The following is a 17,896-nucleotide window of genomic DNA, read 5'->3' as shown; positions in this document are numbered from 1 at the left end:
TAATCCTAACAGAGTTTGTTTCTAACCAGATTGAGACCACCTCCTCAACAAGGTCTGGGTTCAGTTGGTTTGGTCTGCACCAGAGTGCGATTCCTGCTTTCAAACATGCCCAAACGAACCAAGGAGGAAAACACACTGGAGTTCCATTCAATCGGATTAATGTCCAAAGTGTGGCTACAGCAGGCCGTTGAGTCCTTCTCACTCTCTCTGCCGCTGCTCTCTTCTCCTCCCCACAGATACCCATTGAGTTATTTTAGTTACTTACTTTGCTTTTACGCACCTTCACAACACACACACACACACGCACGCACGCACGCGCACACACACACACACACACACACACACACATCTTCCACTCATGCATATCACACTGTACTGACTGTACTGATTTCCACACCCTATAACACATTCATTCAATTCTTTAATTTGCTTCAATTTTGTTTAGATTTGATTGAATACAATATATATATATATTTAAACTTAACACTGGTGTGTCTCCTTTTTGTTAAGCTAGATCATAAAATCATGCTTGGACCCCTAAAAACAGGTTCTCGAGTCATATGCCTACTTTGTCTGACCTTCATATGTGTTACATCTGATAATATCTTATTATACGTGTTATTTGATACCATCCTGTTATTTTATTCTTGAAATAAACACATCTCATTTACTACACTGTGCCTTACATCTCCTCTGTTTCTTAATAGTTTGATTTGATTGTAATAACAAAATATGACAGTTTCTAGTCAAAATCTGTAGTTCAACTTGACCGAGTGATAATTATAACAAATTATGAAAATTCTTGCAAACATGAAACATATTTATGCATTAAAAACCAAGTAGACTATACGGTAAGAAAGCATTTTGAAAATAATACCACTCTTAACAATTATAATACAAAATGATGGTAATTTATTTCTAATTCTACGGATATTTGCACAGTTGAAGTGAACTACCTGTCTCTGTTGTATCCTTTCTGTCTTTTTCCTTTTCCAGACCAGATTTCAGACTTTAAACGACCACATGCCTACAAAGTGAACAAAAACATTGAGACATCAGTTTAGTCAAATTCATCCTCACAATTTTTACTCTTTGCTTACTTGAAATCTAAACTGTGTTTCAAGGTAAAAGAAAAATTTAACATTAATATTGTCCAAAGTCTACATGTTCATTCAGTCATTAATCATACTTACTGTTGAACAAACACTGTAAATATAAAGGTTTTAAAAGATTAAAAATTAAATAAATCCAAACAAATGAGCCTGCAAAATCACTTGTCACCATTAGATTTTGTACTGCACTTAGATTACAATTAAGCACTAAAATAAATTAACTTTGCAAACTGCTTGGAAAATTAATATCAGTACAAATAAAACATTTGGACACTAATTAACACTGATTCGGGTGGGGGGTGGTTGGGTTTGGCCTTGTTGTTGTTACAAAAAAAAGGCAGAAAACCTGAAGGAGAACCTCTGTACTGTTATCCTGTATAACCCTTGAGTCCTTCAATAAAGATATTTTAAAAAAAAAAAATTAAAAAAAAACACTGATTCAGCACAACAAATATAAATAAATACTACTAGGAAAATGTATGTGGTAAATTAATTGACTTACTGAATTTGATTAATTAGATAATTGATTATTTGTAATAAGTAATTAATTAAAACAATTGTAAAACATTATCTGGTTTCAGCTTCAAACTTACTGTTTAATATTATACAACTGCAAATTGAATATATGTTGGGCTTTTTTCTGACATTTAATAGCTTAATTATTAATAATTGATAAAATAATCATAAAAAAATAATAGGCTAGCAGTTTGGATGCTAGCAGTAGTTAAGCTAAACTTAATTAAGTTTTTTTTTTTAAGTTTAAGGAGAGGGTTGTTTAGTTGTAAGGAAGACAAGATATGTGGCATTGTGCTTATTAATGACTAACCTACCGATTAATACCAAGTAAATGTGTAATGTTAAGTTAAAAAGCTTGTTAATTACAAGGTAAATGTAGCTAGGTGGCTAACTAAACCTGCTAAGTAACCTTAGTAACTGTAACTGTAAAACCTAACCCTACAGTATTTCTAGTAGCTCACCTTTCCCTTACAATCTTTTATTGTGTTTTTACAAAGAACAGCTTATATTTATCTTGTAAGCATCCTCACCTTTTCAGACGCAGATTTGGCGCCACTCGCCTCCCACAAAGAAACGCCATAAAATTTACCACCAGGATAAATAACTACTTTTGTCCAGCAGGGTTTAACTCGTTAAATAGCCTCAAAGTTTCAAGTGAGTGAAGCTCTAGCTGCTAATTCAAGTGTTCAGTGAGTCTGACTTCTCCTCCTGCAGACTGGCAGAGAGCAGATGAAGACAACTCAGGGATACTGCAAGACAAGGAGGGGTTTAAGAGAGAGAGAGAGTGAGTGTGTGTGTGTGACAGAGAGAGAGAGAGAGAGAGAGAGAGAGAGAGAGAGAGAGAGAGAGAGAGAGAGAGAGAGAGAGAATAAGTCAAGCATGAGCATTTCACATTGTTAGAAAATATTGTTTTAAATAGCATTGCTTAAACCTCATCCTACCAACATATTTGGGGTCTTGAGAAGAAATAAATCTTAATTTATTCCTTCTCAAGACATTATTAATTATGTAATTAAAGTAATCTGAAAAAAACAGATTATTATTATTATAAGGTAAATTACACTTAATTTGCATATTGTGCAGTACTAAAATAAATACTTTTCTTTTAAATTGCAGCTTTTATCCCAAGTACAATCTTTCTACAATGCCTTTAAAATGACCCCCCAAAGTGTGTGATATATTAAATTAGGGCCCATGGCAAATATGAACTCAATAAATAGCTCCATCTACTCAAAATGCATAGGCACAATTGGGTGCTTATGACTGGAGTCCCCCAGGACCTCAATACATTGTTTTTTTGTTTAAAAAATGTTTTTTTAAATAGAAACAGAAAACAATGATATATAATGTCGTTAGGGACACACAGATTGACAGAGTCACCAAAAATTGTAATGATAGAATAAAGCAGCTCTGAGATATGACAAAAGGTATCTGCTGATACCTCAGTCATAGCGTTACGGTTAAGGTGCTTTCATAAATGCTGATGAACATCTGCATTATTCAAACATTTGTGTTGTGTACGTAATGTAATTTGTGGGGACATGTAACTCTTTTTTAAAACAGGTCCTTTAAAATTCTACAGTAATTCCATGGAAATTGAAAATGTAGTCATTTGCAAGTATTTAACAATCCAGGAAATTTGTATACAATTAGGGGACCTGTAAAGTAAAGTGTTACCTTTTTTTTTCCATGTCATTATGCAGGTTCAAAATTAGGCTATGACCTACAATCAATGGGACAGGTGATGGGTTGCTTACATGTCTCCTGCTGCAACATTGACTATGACCTTACATCACTCTATACATAAGTGCAGCTGAATGTCAAAGTCTTAACAATGTTTGAAAGTCCACTTCTACCATAATGCTTTTACATAGCCAATGTCCAGAGTCTATTGTTCTTCTGCCATACATTTACAATTTTCAATCATGTATGATCTACTTTTCTCAACTTTCTCCACCTTTCATCATATTAATTTGTACCATTATGTAGTGACAAATGAGCACTCACTTGAAATGGTGGCTTCCTGTACTTGTAGGGCAGACATGAGATGCATAGGTATGCATAATGTTAAGATAGCATTCAGAGCTGCATAGCATGTCAAAAACATGTTAAAATATGTTGCTTACACCATTTTGTACTGAGCGCTACGGATCATGACAAAGATTTTCTTGTTTCCTCCAGCTCCTTCTGGTTTCACAGAAAGTCATAAGTCAGGGCTTTATGAAAAGGGCTAAGACAAGAGTTTTCAGACAGCCCATATATTTATCAGACTGTTGTCTTTAGACCGAGTCTGAGACTGAACAGATGCATGCACTTTGTTTCATCTTTTTCCATCCAGCCTTGATATGCATCTTGGTTCTGTAAAGCTTGTTTTGTCTCCTGCTATCACACAAATACTCTTAGTAAGCTGCCTTAAAGGGGCACTCCACCAATTTTATACATAAATGTCAGTTTACTATATATTTATAGTATAATGCATAATGTCTTCTGTGGCTATGGAGCAGCTTTCTAAAGTCCTAGAAAATAACCTTGACTGGAAGGAGGGCTCAAATAAAAGCTGCTAACCAGTTGCATTATGGGAATTGTAGGATTAAATGTTTTTAGTAGGGACCCAAGGTCAGAATATCTTATTTTACCAAAACATTTGGTTCTGGTATTTTTCAGCTACATATAATGACTCGTATGCTCCACAAGATAAAATATTCTGTCATATCAAACACCATTACTACTGTTACAGCTTCAGCAGATAACTCAGATTCATGCACATTGCTCACAGTGCAGTGAGGTTTCTGTTTGTGACATTTAATGTCCTCAAAGACATACAGATACAGTTCAAACACTGTTTTTTTTCCTGTGGCTGATGACCTATATACCAAGGAATATTCCTTTTATCTACCATTCATCTTTACACAAACAACAGCTTAGTCAGCGCACACTCCTGGGCTGACTAAGCTGACTCCTCTCCCTCACATCTCCATCTGTTGCTGACTGATTGTCTCTTTCAGCGAGGGCCGCTGCTCAAAGCCTTTAGCTCAACTTTTGGCTCGTTTTGCATTCTTGAAATATCAGCAGAAGAATCAAACGCAGAGGAGAGGAAACGCTTACAATCCTAATCAGCCTGAGAGCATTTTGGCATAGGAAGCCTAATTCAGAATGACCTCTTACAAGACTTAAGTCCCTTAACTGAGTTATGTTTCACCTCCGTGAGAGGTGGGGGGGGTAATTGAATGGAGTGAAATCAATGAGGTTATCCATAAAAGCAATCATCAGACGGCAATGGCAATTTAAAGCATTTCAACAGTTGAGAGTCTTCTGTTATTGGAGGGGGAAGGGCAGTATCAGCTGGTTTATAGATATTGACAGGGAGGTACAACAGGAGGCGGCGTCATTGACGGGTTTGAGTTCTTCAAATACAATTTGTCATCATTCTCCACAGATTGATGCTAATTGGGTTTCCTATCCATTCACTTACGTCTGGAGGTCGTTGAAAATTGGGTTGGACGGTTATCCTATGCCTATTTAACAATAACAGACACAGCATGTACTTCTTTCTCTAACAATGTCAGCCTCCAGTATATGACTTAAATTGAACGATCAATTGTGGTAAGATCATTTGAGCTGAGAGTTGCATTTTCTCTTGTGCTAATAGAAAGGTTTTCCATGGAGTGATGGCGAAATTGGAAAAGAAAGAGGAGAACGACACATAAATAACATTCGGAAAGTGAGTTAGGGCTACAAGTGCTTTGTACAGTCAGCTGCTTCTTGCTGGTGACATTATCATTAGGGATCCTGGACTGGCAACAGAAAATATAATGGTAGACAACAATAACAACAATGACATGGTACCACCAGAGGGACAAAGTGACCGAGTAAATCAGGGAGACAGCATCAGATGAGAGAACAATATTGGAGAGATTGGATGCAAAGGAAAGATTACAAAAAGTGTGTTTATCAGATCAGATAAGAGGGCAGACTAGACAGGTTGAAGGAAGTATGGGTGTTACATGCAGAGGCAGGGTTACAGCAGGTTACATTTTCAAATTGGACTGAATTCTCTACTAGTAAGAAAGCTGAATCAACAGATTACTTGGCTGACTTCAGCAGCATCTCAAACTCACTACTGCATGAGCAGAGTGACATGGAGTATGCACCAACACCACGTCATCTCCATCACCACAGCCTTGAGCCTTTGCTGTCATATTCAGTGACAGTTATTTCATAAATTTACATCAATGTTACTGTTAACGCTGAAGCAACCTTCATTCTGTTGCTGTCACTTGGTTTTCTTGTAAAGTTTCTGATATTATATTATATTATATTATATTATATTATATTATATTATATTATATTATATTATATTATATTATATTATATTATATTATATTATATTATATTAACTACAGTACAAGCTATTGAGCGCAGGACATGCTGAGACATGTTGATTTGGCGCCATCTTCTGGTCAACAGATACAAAAGATAAATCCTATACTCAAACTCCCACTTCAAAACTGAAAAGGTCAGTTTTTGATTTGTGATCTTCTAAGATTTTCAAATTACCAATATTGTCTGTATATACTCCAACTTTCCTTGAATTGCCGGTAAGAGGTTTGTGGTTGCAAGATGGTTCCAGGCAATGATTTTAAGGAGTACATTTAACACTCCATGCATTACACAGAACAGGAAAATGCCTGATATTATAAGTACAATACTATGACTTCCTGTTTAACACTGCCTTAAAGCGTAGGTGACCTTTTTCGGACTCCATTGGTAATGTAGAATCCAGTCAAGGCTCATGGAGCTACAGCCTCAAATGTCTACATTTGCTAGAAATGTCTGAAAACACACCCTAATGGAATGATAAAGATAACATCTCATCAGCCAAGGCTCTGTCTGTATATAGGTGAAACAAACTGAAAAGGTTTTACATTCTAAATTACACAGAAATTGTTAATTGTTAAACTGCCCAACAAACAGTTTAACTTCTAGATTCTCTCCCATTTGACTTTTTCTTGTTTTCTATTCCTATTTACAGACACTACTTTGCATCCACTTATCCTGACCATGGTGATTGCATATGTTTATCCATGTCCTCTCTAATGTCCTTTCATATCATCTCATCTTATTGCTGATGTCCGTCTTTCTTTTCCTCCCTCCCTACTGCCTTCTACTGACCCTGCCACCTCCACATTTCTGTCTGCACTCTCATCCATTCTCCTCTAATCCTCGAATCCTTCTGTCTTCACTCTGTCTCTTGGTTGTCGAAGTCATGCAAGTAGAGAAAGTGGCTCGGATGACCTCTCTAACTCCTGGTCTCTTTTTCTCTCTCTCTCTCTCTCTCTCTCTCTCTCTCTCTCTCTCTCTCTCTCTCTCTCTCTCTCTCTCTCTCTCTCTCTCTCTCTCTCTCTCTCTCTCCTTCATGTGCTGCAACGTTCGCAACTCTGCTGCTAAATCAACATGTCACCTACTTTGAGAGGACAAATTGCATCATTTGAGGCCTCTTGTCCTTGATACTTGCTGTTCCTTCCCCTGAATCACTCCCCCAAAGTCTTCTTATCACTTATACCAGTGGTTCCCAAAATGGGTGCAGTGAGAACAGAGTTTTGCAGAAGCACAGCAGTCAGAAAAAAAGGGGCCGTCAGAGCAGCAATGGAAAGATTTGAGATAGTGACCTGAGCACAATGAAACACGGAAACATCTCAGCTTTCAACACAAAGACAACTGAATCTGACAAAACTATTCCACCAACGGTTAAAAGGTTGAACTTGTTTTGGCTGCTTGTGGAAGAATGATATCCATTATTGTCCAGAGCTATCCACTCTCACGCAATCAGAGTGAGATTCAAGCAAATGATTAGTTTGGAACCCACCCAAAGATTTGGGGCCCGCCCAACCCCCCCTCAAATCTCAATCCAAGGTTTTCTGAAAAGTTGACAGCTCTGATCATTGTCCATACACATTCATTGTGGTATTTATATATTCTCAAATTCATATTTCTGTTATGTGGCCCTCTCATTACTGAGTAAATATCAAAAAACAAGACATGTCCTGTCAGTGGAGTCAGACCTGCAGGTTTATATCTCTCTCCACATCAACAGCAGCTCACGTCTGTTAAAATGACCCAAATCTTTTACAAATGTTTTGTAGGTTTTTGTTTTGTTTTGCCCTCTACATGTTAAATGAAAGAAAATGAAAATGGTACAATGGTAGTTTTATTGGTTAGGTGGGTTGGGGTGGCATGACAAAAATATTCCTTTGAACAGCTGCCGTAGTCTAAGAGTTTGGAAACCACTGACTTAGACACTGCTTTGACACCCCATCTCCATTACATTAACACATGTATACCAGCATTAGTCTGGCCAAAACATGCCTCACATTTGTACTTAGTCTGTGAGAAACATAGCTTTTTTTTCTTTTGTAAAACTATTCCATCACTATTTTCAAAATAACATCAACCCTCACCATGACACACATTTTTATGTTAAAGTTCCCCTCCACACAAAAATGTTCACTTCTTGTTCCTGCAGTTGGATGTCTGAGCTTCAGTGTGAAGGTGGAAGTAGGTGTAGCGTTTTCACATTCATCTGCTGAAGGAGGAAAGTTTCTCTGTGCTGTAAATCTGAGTTTAAGGCGTGTACCTAACTGTGATCATGATTTGTGACCTCACAACTAGTTTAGAGGATAGACTTTTCAGTAAAGTAGGAGACATTTTATGTCTAGCAGTTCAACTTTTTGAAATAAACAGTATTTGCATATTCATAGATTCTGGATTTTGTCCAAGAAGGAGAAGGGGAGATGTCATTTCAAGTATTTTTAACAAGGTAACTTTTGTGGGAAAAAAACATGTCAGACACAATTTATTATCACAAACAGATGATGTTTACCTTAAAATTTAAAATTAATACTTTAATTTGGAAACTGCAGCCAAAAATAACCTCTCACCTCAAGGTTCATTTAGTGCTGTTTTGGTGCTTTCAATCATTCATCAGCATGTGGAGTTGGTGAAAAGTTCCAGAACAGCTACTAAATGGACCTTTTTTTGGTCAACAATCCCAATATGATTCAGCAACACCATCTAATAAGTTATGATGTGTCTAATTGATTGTTAAGGGGAAACCATAAGAGGTATTAATTTAGGATCATGGCTACGAAACACACAACAGAAACAGATTAATCATATAATGGCTTTATATTCCTGTTACAGTGATGCATTACACACATATGTGGATTTCTGATTAAAAACACATACACCCAATATAGCTACAGCAAACAAACAAAAAAGGTAACATATTAGTCGAGCAAAGTCCTAATACTGTGTTAAAGTTTCATTATAAAACACCATGATTTGTTGATCTGCTGTCATTTCACATCCCTGAATCAAAGCAGGAAGCGGAGCTGAAAATGTCAAGTTTTTCTCCCCGTTTAACCTCAAACCTCTTACACATCATATCAAATATGCAGCGTTGAATTATTGCACAAAACTCCATGGAAGTCTTAACGGTACACACACACACAGTTAAAGTAAAAATACCCCTGTTATACGTTGTAATGATTCTACCATCACATGGAGTAAAGCTCGCAGAACTTTAGTCTCCTAATCACAAAGCATTAATGGATTAGGCTTTGATCTCAAAAGAATTTCAGGATCAAACTCCAGCTGTGTTGATTACATCTCATAAACATGTTTTTTTTTAAAGATCACAAATTAATATTTTGTTCTTAGAATAGCAATCTGAAAGTGCACATGAACTTTTTTTTAATAAACATCTTATTATTATGTTTAACACTTCCTGCTCTACTCCCTGAGAAACTAAATCACTGGTAGAGGACATTTCCAGAACTTATACAGCATTTTGTCGTTTTTCCTTAAAGCTAGAAGTAGTTAATCAAATAACAATCATATTATTAACTGTCTACGTTCATGTTATCAGCACCCAGACTTTCTTGTTGTCATCTGTAATGGATGGATCAACGTGTATATATTTTAAATACAAAATTAATGCTAGTTTGGTAGTCAACTAAATACTACACTCAGTTATTCATAAGTTACTAGACAGGACCAATGTTAAGTTAAGTGCATATTAACATGGAAACCTTAAATTGTCTTTAAAAATAAAAAATGTACAGTATACATACCCCATCAGTATTGGAAGTTATACAGCTTATGGTAAACGGATTGAGAACAGGATGAGAGCTGCAACTCTAAGACATGATATTCCACTATTTCCTGAATTTGAACGTAATACTGTGATGTGCTCGTAAACAGATGACGATGATGAATACAAGTAAGTGCTCCTTATTTATAATTTTAAATGTATTTTACAGTCCCTGTCATGAGCTTAGTGAGGCAATATGAGGTTACATGTTGAGTTAATTAATGCAAATGTAAAAAGTAGACTGAAACCCTCATCACAACACTGTTTCAACTAGGAATACATTCAAACACTAAGAAGGTGTTGCACCATTCAGAGAATATAAATCCTCCTCTTCCTAAATAGAGAGCCTTTTAGGGAATTTTAGTAGGGTACAAGTAGAGCTAATAAGAGATTTTAACATCTTAAATTGGTGTTAACACTTTTGTTTGAGTCACAAGGTATAACGTTGGGCCAAAGTGCAGACGTATGGCTACAGTGTTCTCTTTGGATCTCGTGCTGGTGTAGATTACCGTTGTATAATCAAGTCCTAGATTAGGTATCAGTAGTGAGTGGTGGAGAGTGCGAAGGTAGTGTGCATGAGTCTCTGCCACCTTATCCCTGTAATACGCTGCTCTTGTCCCTGTTTGACGCGTGTGGTCTTTTGTCCCAGATAGTGCTACAACACCTGATCCTACCTATGTATCTATCGTTGAGGCCTTATGTGAAGCGTTTGTGAAAAGATAGAGAAACAACTAAGTGATCCTGCGTGGATGGAATAGCTTTAAGCTGTTGTTCTTTGTCTGGTCATGTGATGCAAAATTTCAAATCTTGCTCAAAATGTCAAATAATGTAAAATGTTCAAATGTAAACTAAATAACATTCATATGGAAGGTGAGGGTGTGTTAAATGAGTAGTCTGCATTGTATTAACTCCAGAGCACACTAGGCACAACTTTGGTTAAAAATATCTTCAGCATTTTGTGTATCATCAACAATGCATATCTCTATTATTCGTCCTGATCATCTCTCCTGTTGAGCTTATTGATTTGCATTACGATCTGAGTCCAGGTCTAAATACTGCGCTCATACTTTCTGTCAATTCATCAAATTGGCAATAAGCTTTCATATTAGAGAAGTATTAAAGGAATAGTTTGACATTGTGAGAAATGCCACTACTTTCAGAGAGTTGCGTGAGGAGACTACCACTGTCATGTTTGTATGGTAAATATCCTGCCAGTTAGCTTAGCTTAGGACAAAGACTGAAAACAGGGGGATATGGCTAGCCTAGCACTGCCCAAAGACCTCTACAAGTCACTAATTGTATCACTTTATATTGAGATGATTTACTTTGTATAAAAAATGTCAACAGTAAAAAGTCGCATGGCAACCCGTCCCACCCAAGATAAAATCAAAACTTAAACTTCCATAAAACCACAACCTTTTTTATACCTCAGTTTTTGTGCAGAAATAAACAACTGAGATATAACATATTAATCTGTGAGTTACAGAGTGCTGATAGCATACCTTTACTTTTGTAGGTTACCGTACAGAGCGAGGCTAGCTGTTTCCCCTTGCTTTTGTGTAGTAAACTAAGCTAACCTGCTGCTGGTTCAACCCACATATTTACCATGCAAACACGAAACATCTTCTCATATAATTTGACAAGAAAGTGAATAAGAGTATTTTGCTAAATGTTAAGCTATTCCTTTAACATGCACACTGTTTGGCTACATCTTTATAAGTTGTACCAAGTGCGGCTGGGGTAAAATCATGAATATCCTGATTGGGGTTGGTTCATCTTTGCTATATTTCCCCCTTTCACTTGCTCTCTCTTTCACTTACACACACACACACACACACACACACACACACACACACACACACACACACACACACACACACACACACACACACACACACACACACACACACACATTTCATCTCTCCTCCATTATTTTCTTCAGGCAGTCCACTATGTTTCCGCCGCTGGCCCAAGGGACTACATTTGCCTTAAACTTGGCTGCCTGGGATTGCTGCATCTCCACAAGCAGCCTGTGCATGGGGAAGTCCCTCCTAGGAAAGGCTGTGTCCCGGGGTCCCAGAACCAGAGAGGGACAGATATCATTGGCTCCATCTCCGATATAGAATACCCTCTGGAAGGGTGCACCACCACGCTCCTTTTGCCGGTCTGCCAGATACTCTCGAAGGATCACCTGCTTGCACATGTTTTCAGGACAACGGGAGCATGAGTGGGAGTGGAAGGGCAGCAGTACAAGCCGGCCAGCCGCATCGAAACTGGCTGGGTTTGTGAAAATCTTCCGAAAAAGGTGACGCACCCCAGCGCGCTCCAGCCACGTCTCGATGAAGTACATGTTTGCATCAGAGATCACCACCAGCTCAAAGTCCTGCAGGTGGCTCTGCAGATACTGGAGGAGATTCAGGAGGCCGGGCGTGGGTGGGATGTTCTCCACCGCTGAATGGATGGAGTTCTTAGACACGCCTTGCTCTGCCATATAAGCCAAGACCCGCTGCATGTGCTCATTGTAGTGCCCCTCCCTGTAACTGTTTTTCAGCCAATCGGGGAGCTGCTGGCCTGGCAAAGCATTTAACACAGCATCATCACTGTTTTCATTGATGATGGTCTCATCAAAGTCGAACAACACCAAAAATCGTTGTTCCTGTGGCGCAGCATGGGTTATATTCGACGGAGCTGTCATCTTTGGCGAGGGGGGGAATTGACAGATGGTCCCTCTCTAAAGAAAAGAGGAAAACAGCACTGTCAGTATATCGCTTTTTTATTTCTTTGTGAAGCATGACAGATTATGAGTACCACACTACTGTTTTATTGCATCCTTCCCTTAAAAATGAAATGCTGGTGGACAGAGTTCAACATGACACTGTGTCCAGAGTTCAATTAAACTGCAACACTGAACCATACAGAGCTGAGGAGACCTGAACTATAGGTCATTAGCTGTAGGGAAAACACTTGTTTACAAGAAGAAAGGAAGGGAGGAGAGTTTAAATGAAACAAAAGAAGACAAAAACAGGATGTTCATTATACTCTGTGAAAGAAAACAACCTTGAAGTAGCACAAACTATTTAAAATCATTGCAGTAGCTTCTGTTGTCCAACACAGTCATATCCTCATTGCAGTTCTCCACACATTCCTTAATTCAAGCGGACAAAAAAAAAAAAAAAAAAAAAAAACCCCAACCCACTCAGATATTAATTTAAAGATGCCAGGTCATGGAAGAGTGCCAACATATTTACATAGGAGATATAACAGTAGCACAACCCTTCCACTGTTGCAGGCATGTTGTAACAAGAGTAAGCTGTTACAGCAAAAATTTACCATATGTGGAACAACTGGACCAGCAGTGGTAGAGAGTAGCAATGTAAAATACAATTTTAAGGGATTAGTACTATGATACTTTTATTCCACTACAGTATATCTCAATAAAATATATATCTCATTTTACTCCGCGACATTGATATGATAGCTTTATTACAAGTATTCAAAGTTTTTACATCAGCACAATATGCTTGGTGCATTGGCATTGATCCATGGTACAAATAGTCTTAGCATTCCATCACTGGAAACCAGTTTTATGGGAATGCCATGTCATATTTCTTACAAAAATGGCATATATCTAAAGATATATAGATATATTAGTGATACAATGTAATGTAATGAGTGGGGACATGCACTGCATGCCCTTACAAGATAGTGATTTAAGAAGGTCATGTGTGAAAATAGCCATGCTCACAGTCAGACAGCTTACACAACCTGTGCATGCAAGCTGTGTAAATGTGCATGCCATTGTAGCAGAGTTTACACCCTATTAATAGCACAACAGAAAGTATAACGTGGTGCCAAATAATTAAAATTGGGAAGTCTGAGCCGAAATAATGTGCCAGTTCTAGCTCTAATATTCAAATAGGCTATGTGCACCTAATGCTATTAAATGATACCAGCAAAGTGAATTGTTCCCAGTGGGAATAAGCTTTTTCTAATTTTCTGCTTTTGCAGGGAAGCTTAGCTTAGCTGGACGATGATGAAATGCATGCATGCCCTTTTTATTACAATACCATGTCGCTGACAGAGAGTTACAGCAGAGCCCAGCTGGTCCAGACTGCTTGGTGGTCTAATAACCTGCAGTTTCGGCTGCACCGACGCATTGTGCCCAGTGAGCTCACGCCCGCTTTCCCAGAGCAGCTACATTATTAATAGGACATATTTACACACAACTAAGCTATCTAATTTTAACCCAGGGCGCGCTATTTGTGCAGCAGAGGTTACCACTCAAAGTCATTAGCGAGGCTCGGTCGCCGGTCTTTATTAATAGGCTGACTGTCTGTGTCCGAGCAGTAAAGATTAAAAGGCAAATTGCAATAATGAAATCCCACACAGAGGCAGACAGAGCAGGAAAACACGGAAGGAATAAACAGGAAAAAAACAGGCCTACCAGTGTAGAGCATATGAGAGGGGATGGTAGGCTAAGTGCCCGGCTTCAGCAACCGCATCCCAGTGACGCGGCAAGATTTTTTAAAGGAGACTCCCCCAGCAGCACAGAGGGTATTCCCATTTAAAGCCGCTGCGTCAAGTCAACCAGTCTGAGCACGCCACTTCCGTCCACGCCTATCAAAATAAACAACACAGTCATAGTTGTATGTGCGTTTGTTTAACTTTCCATATAGTTTCAATAGCGTTGCAACGATTAGTCAATTAAACAATTAGTTAATAGGCTGTTAAATTAATTGCCAACCGTTTTGATAATAAATACATGTTTGAGTCATTAAAAACAATCTCTGATTCTAGCTTTTCAAATGTAAATATTTCCTTGTTTCTTTAGTCTCTATGACAGTAAACTGAATTTCTTTTGTTCTTTCTTTTGTTTTTTTGTTTTTTTTTGTTACAGTGTTTTTGGTGGGCTGAAGAGCTCTTTTAGTACCAGACTAGTGATGTAATAAATGTGCTCTTCAGTAAGATTTATAAGGTCCTTAATACCTGGTGCAGTGAGGTTTTTTAATGAACATAGTTGTTGAATGCTGAATGTTGTGGATTGTTTGACTGACGTTGTTGTGGCGCCTTGCACCTATCGTGTACTGCCTGAGTCTGTATGTTTCCTTGCTGGATGTTGGCATTGGTCTTTGTGTGAAGGTGACATTCAATTTCTCCTCTAGGGGATTAATAAAGTACCTCTTATCTTATTTTTGAGGACTCTAACTTGGGTTTTGAGACACTTATCTACACTTTTAAAACAGTTCAAAGTGCCTTACATTAAAAAAGCATTAATGCATGCATACACATACAAACAAACATACTGTACAAATATGGTGTGTTCATTTAATTAAATGTTGGAGTGAAAGGGAGGCTCTTTGGTTAGTTAGTTTTAAAAAAAAATAGAGCACAGTGTTGGAGCAAGTCCAAGTTCAGCAGGCAAACTGTTTCATTCTTTAGGTGCATAAATACTGAATGCAATCTCACCAGACTATGAAAGTGCTCTAGGCACATGCAAGAGATTTCTACCTTGTGACTGGAGAGATCTTCTGGGGTTATAAACTGACAGCATGTCTGAGACAAACTGTGGTGCTAGACCAGCAAGAGGTTTGTAAACCAAAAGAAGGATTTTAATTGTATTCTGAAAACAGCAGGTAGCCAGTGAAGGTACTGGAGGACTGGAAGTCGGATGTCTTTGTCCTGGTTACCATGGCAATTGATTAATCAAGAAAATAATAAACTAAATAGTAATTAGTTGCAACCCTAATTTTTAATGTAGCACTAATAAGCTGTATTGAATGGCTTTATAAAACAGCTTTTAACAGTGACTCTAGGAAAATGGTAATTGACTACTAATGAGCTGCTGTCATTGTTTTAGAGAACAACTTATTATTATTTGTGAGGAGCATGTTGAGTACTCTAGTAGGGTTATGATTTTAAATCCTACTGTGTCCAGGGAACACATTTATATGAAAATGTATTCAGAGTGGCAGTTCAGGGTGGCTAGTTTTGCTAAACATGCTTTTCTATAATCAACAGATACACATACAGTTGGAATCATTTGCTTGAAAAAAGGCACAAATTTGTATTTAAGAGGCAGAATTGGGAGAGCACTAAAAAATATTCCCTTACATTTCAACCAATTACTGTAAATTTCTCCACTCATCTTCTGCCCTCTACAGTATCAACTTGTAATAAAACAGTAATAAGAAGACTGTTTTTGCATAGAATGCGCACAGTAGAAGTACATCAAGTTGTACAACATGTGTACCTAAAAATCTTCAATAAAAAAAGAAAAAAAAAGAAAAAGAAATATTTATTTTTTTGCAATCCAGGTGCTTCCAGCTGTTATTATTTTGTTTCTCACTGGGCCTTTTTTGAAACTAAGCCTTTCCTTCCACTATATTTGGACCATACAGTAATTCAGAACCAGTCATTTAACTACACCATAAAGTACAGTGCTGTATATTGCCTGGTGCATTTGTTTTCAAAGTAGGTCACATTTCAGACAGATACTGTAGCAGCGATATTAGCAGCCTTCCAATAACTGACATGATTGACCATCAAACAGCTGACACAGTGTAGAAGATACTAGTGTTGAAGTTCTGTTGTCACTTTGCCTTGCTGAAAATGCCCACCTAAAAATAAACTGAGGCTGGCTCGAGCCAGCAAGTTCAAGTACTGGTATGAGACTGTCATCCGCTGCAGACAGCTGAGGGTTAAACAAGGAAAATCATCTAATTTCCCAAGTCTGTGTAAAGTATGCTGTGCAAGAGGCTTAGACGGTTTCTTAATGAGGCAAGAACAAGTTAAACCTCCAGAGTTACATTCTTGGCTGATAGAGAAAAATGGATAATAGCCTAAGCATGATGTTATCACTACATCAGGACATCATAGCCTCTCCTCTCCACCCTTTACAAACATATTGTAGTGTAGTCCATATGACTGGTTCATTTTCTCTCACTCACCCTTTTTATGATTCATTAACAGTGTTCTGTGGCTATCTCCTCAGAAAAATAATAAGCCTAAAATGCATTTTGAGGATTTTATTTGGACTGTAGAGATCCTGTGTGTGAATATCTGGCACTATCTTTCTTATAACACATACAGCAGCTTTTTGTGTGCATCCTAGTTGTTATAGTAGAGGGATCTCAACATGTAGCCTACAGCGTGTTATCGCTGTAGGCTACAAATGTACATTTGTATCCCTTATGAAAATTTTGAAAATCTTTGGAAAAACATAATTTGTGCCTTGAATTCAATATCTATAACACCTGAATTGTTTTTTAAAAGGAAGCCCAAATTTCATTTGAAGACATTTAATGTCAGTGTGATTTGATGCCCAGAGAAGAAAGCTTAAATGAAACCTTTCAATGAAACATCAATTTTAACATTTTTTACATTTGGTAATTGGGACACAAAGTACATGGGCTAAACATGACATTTTGACCCGATGGTAACACTAAAGGCAGTCAGCAGACTGCTTTATGCCTCAAAATATCCTTATTGCTCATCAACATTTCTCATCACTCATCCATGATCATGAGACCATCATGGGAACTTACTCACAAGCTCTGGCTTAATGGGCTGAACAGGAAACTGTCAGAGGTGTTTGACCTGAAGAAAGCAGACATGTGGACTCAGACGTTAAGTGATTGAGGCTTTATCATGTGAGAATGTTTTTTTCTAGGGTAGAAACATAATGTTTTATCAATGAGAAGACAAAATTATTATTTGTTCCTCTCATGCTACAATATAAGTCAAATAATCTGGAATTTTAAAAGATTCTGTTGAGATGCTGGTGTTATATTATGCTTTAGAAAAAAGTAGTTATAGTTTGCAAAAATACTGGTATGATCATTTAAGTTTTAGTTTGTTGAGCATAATCCAGCAGCTTTCAGTGCTCACACTGCCTGCTCTCACACATGACCAGCTGAGGACCCCTGCTGGTGTCCATGTTTGTCAGGATAACAGTCAGCAAATACAAACTGTTTGCAGATCCAGTACTAATATTTCTCTTACAAGTAGTGGTGAGTTTAATGACATTTTAACCACCTGTGGTTTTTGGCTTTTCTTGGCTCTGATTTTTTTATTTGGTTCAAGCAGGTTGAGTACACCTAATCATAAGTGAAGCTTA

At 37.7% G+C, this 17,896-nt stretch overlaps 1 protein-coding gene across 1 annotated transcript; it reads right to left on the bottom strand.

The window, feature by feature from the left end:
- Positions 1-11,695: 11,695 nt before the first annotated feature.
- LOC134003771 (probable phosphatase phospho1) lies at positions 11,696-12,475 on the bottom strand. Its single transcript, XM_062443103.1, has one exon. The coding sequence runs from the start codon at positions 12,473-12,475 to the stop codon at positions 11,696-11,698; it is 780 nt and encodes a 259-aa protein (XP_062299087.1).
- Positions 12,476-17,896: the final 5,421 nt, after the last annotated feature.

This window comes from Scomber scombrus, chromosome 21 (genome assembly GCF_963691925.1).
Source record: "Scomber scombrus chromosome 21, fScoSco1.1, whole genome shotgun sequence".
Lineage (NCBI taxonomy): Eukaryota > Metazoa > Chordata > Actinopteri > Scombriformes > Scombridae > Scomber > Scomber scombrus.
This window is presented reverse-complemented; position numbering and strand designations above follow the sequence as displayed.

Excerpts from the sequence above, each read along its gene's own strand:
- LOC134003771 (XM_062443103.1), bottom strand. The coding sequence starts at position 12,475 with ATGACAGCTCCGTCGAATATAACCCATGCTGCGCCACAGGAACAACGA.